The sequence below is a fragment of the Bombina bombina genome, chromosome 1, assembly GCF_027579735.1.
Source record: "Bombina bombina isolate aBomBom1 chromosome 1, aBomBom1.pri, whole genome shotgun sequence".
NCBI classification, from domain to species: domain Eukaryota; kingdom Metazoa; phylum Chordata; class Amphibia; order Anura; family Bombinatoridae; genus Bombina; species Bombina bombina.
This window is the reverse complement of record NC_069499.1, coordinates 537,808,990-537,816,794: the sequence shown is the minus strand read 5'-3', so window position 1 is coordinate 537,816,794 and position 7,805 is coordinate 537,808,990. Positions and strand designations below refer to the sequence as shown.

Here is a 7,805-nt window from a genome sequence, read left to right as displayed (position 1 = left end):
TTATTGGGATTATATTGCCATAATAATTTGCTTTTTAATTTAAAGTAAAACAATATATTAAGCCCCAACAAATCATAAGTGTCTGCACTTTAACTCCTACTTTGTAATTAGCACATTAAAACTTTTTTTTTCTGTGACCATAGGGTATTTTAGAGGTGGTATGGAAGGGGTTAATCTTATTACACACACAAGTAAAAGGTCTGATTTCTAGATTTTGCTTGTATTACATACAGATCAATAGATAGATGCAGATAGATATAGACAGTTAAAAGTAGACAGACTCTGATATAGATTATTATAGAACGTTGCAAAAGTAGTTAAATATGGTTAAAATATAGATCAATACAAAAGATACTGATTATATGTGAATACAGAAAATTGATATAGATAGCTAACAAATAGATATATTTACACACAGAGGTATAAATACAGGCAGACAAATAAAGATAGGTTGATAGATTTCACATAGTGGTGAAATAAAAACACATTAATCTATCTCACAAATGATTAATTTAAAAACTATATGTATTCCATACACTAAAACACTCGACACCTCCCAGCTGTGGATAGAGACCTGTTGCCGTGCGTATGTCACCTGTAGCTCACACATCAGTGCAGGTGTGTATATTGTGCGCTGGCTCCCCCAGTGCTTTGAGGCTGTGCTTGCCTAGCACACTGTCAGTGACAGGGAAGAGGGGCGTGCCCAAGCTGTGTGTAAGAGTGTGGCTCTGCCTCCCAGTGCTGACATCCACATGTATAAGGGAGAGGAGAGACTGAGAGAGAGGCAGACAGAATAGTCTCACTGATCACACTCCCTGGCCATCATCACACCCCGGCAGATCTCCTGCGACCATTCAGCCAAAGATAAACTGCTAACCCACCAGAGGACCAGCCTTTCTATCCTGCTTCATTTGCTTTTCAGTTGCACAATTTCATTTTTTCTACAACTGCAACATCTCACCAGTGGAAATAACCATTTGTTTGCAAGGAAGAAGGAGACACTAAATATTTGCCACCCTTGTCTGGCTGTCCCAGTTAATACTTTTTGTTTCTGGGAGGGGTGTCATTTTGGGGGAACATATTTTGGAAAATTACTTCAGTCCAATAAAGGAATCCTCTTGCTCATGAGTTTGAAGTTTTTTTGCTCGTGCTGAAGGCACTAAGAGAAAAAAAAAGAACAGATTGGTCAAACTAAATGACTTTATAGCAAAGGATTTCAAATTTTTGTATTAAAGCGAAAATGGATTTTTGGACTCTTTATCTGGGAGTTATTTCTCTCTACTTTTCTGGATCCAGTGGTTCAAGTCAGGGAGGTAAGATTTTTAAAGTTATTACTAATTCCTGTATTGTTGGGATGTATGGGGGATCCACCTTCAGTTAGTACTTTGATGACCCGTGTGCGTGTCCCATGTCCAACAGAAGGGGCTACAGACATTGCTCCTTCCATCTCCAGCACTCACTCCCCCTTCTCCTCCCTTACAAAACGCATTCTCCAAAAGGAGACAGGCTCTGGCTGCTGCTGGATGTCACATCTGGAATAAATCAAAGGTTTAAAAATACTACAAAGCCTTTGCAATCCTCTTTTTTTTGCCTTCATGTGTTGTGTTGAAGCAGAGCATATCTCCCAAGCGTTACCTCTAGTCCCACTAGACGCGCATTAATCATTTATAAAGAACTTGATTTAAATTCCAATTAAAGGGGATTGCTGGGAAGAAAAGGAATCTGGATGTACAAGAGACAGAGTGCAAGATAGAGGGGGAAAATGTGTGTGATTGGGATCTTGCTGATAGGTTTTGAGATTATCTCAGTATTTGGCTGTTTACAGTTGTGCGTTGCCAGCAGAGCCCTAGTGCAGAGTGTGTGCGTCTGATCTACATGGGCTGTTTGGAAAGTGAGGCAATGAAATTACATTTTAGGAGATAAAACAAACAATGCAAACCTCAAAAATACACAACTCATGTGAAGTGTTTTTTGTAAGTCTTCCGTATGCTTTACTGCTTATGTGTCGTGCCAAACAGATACACACAAACTGGGAGTGCAGAGATAAAGTGATAACCACATATGTTTTATTTTATCTGTTAATAGTAATACCAATTCAGCAATGGCTTTCCTGCGGCTGCTTTCCAATGAATTTTGAACATCATTGGCCATTTTGAAACGAAAAGAGCTATGAGTGAGTAGTGAGTGCCGCATTTCAGACGAATGTCTTGAGGCATAAATATTAAAATAAGAACAAGTTGAAGGCGCAACGTTGTGGTTTATGTAGCACAATACACATATTCCATAAGATAACTTTGATCTCTCTTGAAGCAAGTCTGGCTCGCTTGTAAATAAGATTAGCTCTCAACGTGTCACAATAGAGATAGCAACAAGCAATTGTTACTGTCCTGCAAACTACAATGAAATTACACATAGTAACAATGCGCAAATACAGCCCAAAGGGTCATTGTTGGGAAGCTATTAGCCCTAATTGACTTTCTATTTCTTCTGTTATCTAGAAAAAAAATGTTTAAATAGATATGAGCCAGCAGGGTTTTTTTTTTGTTAAAAGGTGTTATTTTATAAATAAAATATGTACTGTTGTAACTTGGGAGTTGAGCGTCCCTCTAATGCAAGGTGGTCATGAATTTTACACGGGCTTGCTTGCTACACTGGTTGAATATTCAGCTGGCGTTGTGGCTGAACCAAAGCTACATTTCCTTGCTTGTATTACAATGATACCCTCTCTCCTTTAGTAACGCCTTTTATTTGCCAGCTGGGACACATACTGTAGAGTAGGGTTCTGCTAAAATATTAATAATTGTGCACTCTAAATAATGATAACAATAATAAAGCAAACCTAGAAAATGATTTATTCCTTATTCAAGCGATAGACAAATGGTGTGATAACTAGGGTAAGACAGTGCTGTATAGCTTGAAGTAAGGGAATTATTTCAATCAAAATATTCAGGGCTCAGCAATGACGTGAACCGGCACACTGCAGATCTGGCAGTGGAGAGAATGAGCCCTGTGATTTTAGAAAGAGGATTATCCATCTCAGTGTTGGATGAGGATTTCAGAAGGGAATGGCATCTTATGATCCCCAGCTAGCTAAGTGGCTTTGGCAATCATCCTCCCTTTAGGATCCCCATGTGATTAAAACTTTAAAGGGTGGAAAACATGCCTGGGGGGACTTGAGCCATAAATACTCATCTTGTCTGCTCTCTCCACATCTTTTCCTAGGGACAAGTAACCTATTTTTCCTTTAGCTGGATAAATTATGCTCTGGAATAATTGGATCATGGATGCATGTAAGATCCTTATTTGATCAAAGGCCAGCCACCTGGCATCCCACTATGACAATTTATGCATAGACTGGCTTAGATTTATAGAAAATAATGAAAAACAATCAAAAGTGACCTAGTTTACAATTGATCTGCAAGATCCAGTGGATCACTGTATGTATACACAGGGTTTTTGTATCACAGCATAGGTATATTTTGAATTTTTGGCCTAAGCAGAATTGTGCATGGTTGTTTAATAAAACTATGCTGGGATCCTAGCACATATGCTGCAGGATTCTACATTTTCTATATCTTTTTAGTACATTATAGAATATGCACACGTGCACCGACCGCCTGGCAATCATTTTCAGTCTGATTTTAATGTCTAAAGCATAGTAGTCTGCAAAAGCAGAGCTTTCAGTTAAACCAGTATTCAGCCTTTTTGGACATATCAATAAACTGATCACATGAAAGCATTTAGTGGCAACTGACTTTTGCAGTAAGCCTCTTTACCCGTAACTTGTGACAGAATTTATTCAGTGATGATGCAGGGATGAATGATGCTGGGATTAAATGTGAAATTGACACCTAAAACAAACACATTTGTAGGAATGGTAAGCTACTATTTGAGAAGCAGGAATTCACGTTATTTTTTATTTATAGTTGTCCTTATGATATAACAGTAATTTGTAAAGTGTTATTTTTGTAATATGATAAACAATAAGTACCAATATTTCACCACTAATAAAAGTCTGGTGCCTTCTCTTGAGTAGTGGACAATTGTATACTATTACTGGTCAACCAGATAAAGCACATCCCAGAAATAGATTGTTCAATACCCGCCATGTGGAGACTCATAAAAGTGACACCCAGCCTGGCTGGTTCACACTTCGTTGTCCACATTAACCACCACCTGTGTCACCATTAACCACTCTACTGCTCTGAAGCCAGGGACTGAGGAACATATGGACTTATCCATTCAGCTGCCCCTTTGGGAGGGTCATGTGAGGTCCCCCTCTATCAAAATTAGATGGGTTTTCCCTCTATGAGACAGCTTGAGAAAGCATTGTATGTCCTTAGGGTAGTAGCCAATCCCATATTTCTGCTCAGAAGTGTCTTCTGCAAATGAGCAAAGATAATTGTGTTTTAAGCCTATCAAAATGGGATATTTCATGCTCTGCTGAAAAGGGTTGATCTGTAATGTCAGAATGAGTTCCTTTTAAGCATACATTTTTGTAGAGAAAAATATGTCTAGACTCAAGCTGAAATCTAATTTAAGTATTAAATAGAATAAAATAGTCTACCAGAAGCATAGAGGCACACCCAGGCACTGAAAGCAGGGATTTAAAGCAATTTCTATTAATTCCAGCTTCGCATGATGGTGTTTTTGAATCTACTGAGATGTCACAATAGGGTTATTTGTCCTACAGATCTTTAGTTTTTATGTTTTCCGCACATAATCCACAATATTTACATTCAGCTATATAGTAAAGTTATTTTTTCCCTCTCAGAAGTATATATAAAATATCTACAGTACCTGTTCAAACCTCAGAGTTGCTGGTTTGAAACCCAACAGGGCAGACTCAGCTCGCCTCCTTTTTAGGTCCATACATTGATTACTATTATAATGGATAATTATGGCTATCTTTTTGTATCCGTTGTTATTGCTTGCTTAAAATTCAAGGCTTGTGCTTTTAGAACAGGGAACCCCCTAGGGTAGAAACGCTTTAAATAAATAATGCAATTATTAGACTAATGTCTTAAAATTGTCCATATATTTAATTTGTCTATAAACTCTTTAGAAGTGGTACTTTGATCTCAGAGTTACCATTAATATCTGCCATACCTATCCCTATAATGTATTATTGTGGAGTTGTTCACATGCCTGGAGCTGTACATTTAAAGATACATTTACACTTGTGTCTGCTCTAAGAGAAATTTCAGAGCCAGTATTTCATTCTTACTCTTGTCAGAAATAATGTTATATATAGTATCCTGTCAAAAAATGTTTTGGAGGTTTTATATTCTGATGTTTATCAAATGTAAACTTATTTTTTTTAAAGTATATAAAACATTTGTTGTTGTGGGAACAGCAAATCTATATTAATATTTAGTTAAAGGCATAGTAATCATGACGTTATGCTTCCGTTGAGCTCTATCGCCACCTATGTTTGAATTTCCTTAGTTTTTGCTTACATGACAAATTCTAAATTTACAGTCTCAGCCAATTGCAAAGCTTCATTGTTCATATACTGAAGAGTATCAGAACATGTCAAAAAATCTTCAGCACAAGGCTATCTACAACTTTTGATGTTAACAACTAATTGCTCTAGGTGTGTAGTTCTATGAAAATCGAAGTTGCAAGTAAAGTTTACTCTTGTAGGGTTGGTAAATATGAGCTTAAGTGTATAAAGAGCGAAGATAATGCATGTTTATTGTGCAACTTTACCAGGTCAGAATTTATAGATATGTTTCAATACAATGATTTCATTAAACGTCTGAGGTGGAAATGTGATACCAGAGACAGGTTGTTTTGTCCTCTAGGGTTGCAATCTATTCACTTTTGCCATGACAGTATGGTCTTAGACTGAAACACCCTACTTGCTTTATGACCTATGCACAGTTTTAAAGAATGCTAAATCCTAGACAGCATTGCTGTGATCAATCAAATGTTTTATAATATTTTCTGTGAAAATGTGGCAGCTTATTATTTGATTGTTGCACCTCTGAAGATATCATATGGTTGGGGCGGGGGATACATTTTAGAGTAACAGAAGAAAGCATTGGAAATGCTTCTACAAATTGTTAATAGATTCCGTCTGTTCTATTGTTAGTTGCAGATCATAATATTTGACCTTTTTGTTTGGGACTATTTAAAATTGCAAACTTTAAAATTACATAATGTAAATAACATCATAACAGATATGGTAGCAGTATTGCTTTGGAAAAGCCATGCAAGTATGCATATTTTAAATCTGTTTATTTGTCATTGTAGTGTCTACACTTCTATATAGTTAATTATTAACCAGCTGTTAAAATATGTATACAAGAGGCACGCATGTAACTTCTTTAACTCTATTCTTTGCTTTTAAAATGAATTGATATGTATGTCAATGTTAGGATACATTTTTTCCCAGTTTGAAATATATTTTATTTAGAGATATTTAGATTTTATAATCTGGGATATGGTGGGATTTTTTTTTCTTTCTTTCAGAAATTGTATGCAAAGTGGAGTTATAAGGAAAGTATTATATGGGTGACAGCAATCCTAATAGAGAAATTAAACACTGATATGAAGAGTTGGCATCATAAGCCAGACTCAATTATGTGTGTGTTGCTTTTATAGCAAGAAACTGTGAGGCCATGTGTGTATTCTTACTTTTTGTTCAGTAAACGGACATATCCCTTTTTGAAAACAACTCCCCAGCCTTGTCTTCCACATGATAATTTAAAGCAGGTGGCTACCAGAGACACAGACAATTTAGCCACCTGGTCTCCAATTATCATAGATATGTTCTATTTATGGACTAGTCTTATCCTGGGCACTACAATATGTTTGCATATAAGGAAAAAAGGGCTCGGTAATATAATCCCTGCACTGAAGTGAGTCTTTAAAAAAAGGAAAAATGTTAAAGAGCTCGGCTGGTGCTGAAAAATAGGTTTAGTTTGCTTAATTACACTTAGGGCATGATGATCAAATAACTCGCCGGCAATGAAAGAAATCACGCTAAATCTTTTTTTTTTTTTTTGGGGGGGGGGTTAGATCTTGTATTGTAGAGGTCTCCTCATATCCAGAGCCTTGCATAGTGAGATAAATATCTTTCAAGCTAAAATTTGCCGTTCGAAATTCTTTGAGAGGCCTTAAAGTACTGACAAGACTTCTTACAGGATCTCCCAGATCGGAGATCGTTAGAGAAATGGGCCCTTAGTGTGTTAAAAAATACATGGTAATACATGGTTGTAAAGCAAATCCTTGGTGATGAAAAACTGTGCAAGTAATACATAAATTATTACATAAAACACTAAATCAATACAGTGATCAAGGTTCTTTTGTTGGGTTAAAAGGACAGTATACTATAAAATTGTTTTTCCCTTAATGTGTTTCCAGTTACTTTTTTAATAAAGCTGCAGAGTATAAAATGTATAAGATTTGCCTTTTTAAAGCTTATTTGTGTATATGAATTAGCTTATTTTGTATTTTGAAGCCACAACCTAATAAAATGGGTTGAGCTTGTAGGTATAATCAGATCTCATTACTTTATCACATTGTGTACATATACCTGCTTCTTTATTTTATATCTGTCCATAAACCAATCACCAATACTTGGAGAGAACAATGGAAAATTAATATTTTATTACCTTATCTGTTCTATAACCGACTGGGAGTGTAATTTCTTCTACTGGCTGTGTTAACACAGCTTGGCCTTGAGGCCAAAAACTTTCAGGATGGGTGGGGATACCACAGGCTAAATAAACTATTTCAAATGCAAATATAAGGGTAATGGAAATACTTGCAAACAATTTAATACACTCCAGCAGGTA

General features: G+C 36.3%; 1 protein-coding gene across 2 annotated transcripts in view; it reads left to right on the top strand.

Moving 5' to 3' along the window:
* Nucleotides 1-767: 767 nt before the first annotated feature.
* Nucleotides 768-7,805, top strand: part of NRP2 (neuropilin 2) — a 198,447-nt gene continuing 191,409 nt past the window's right edge. For both annotated transcript variants that reach the window (XM_053698656.1, XM_053698657.1), the window contains exon 1: nt 768-1,313. In XM_053698656.1, the coding sequence (XP_053554631.1) occupies nt 1,241-1,313 (73 nt within the window). In that variant the 5' untranslated portion in view covers nt 768-1,240. The remainder of the gene's footprint in view (nt 1,314-7,805) is intronic.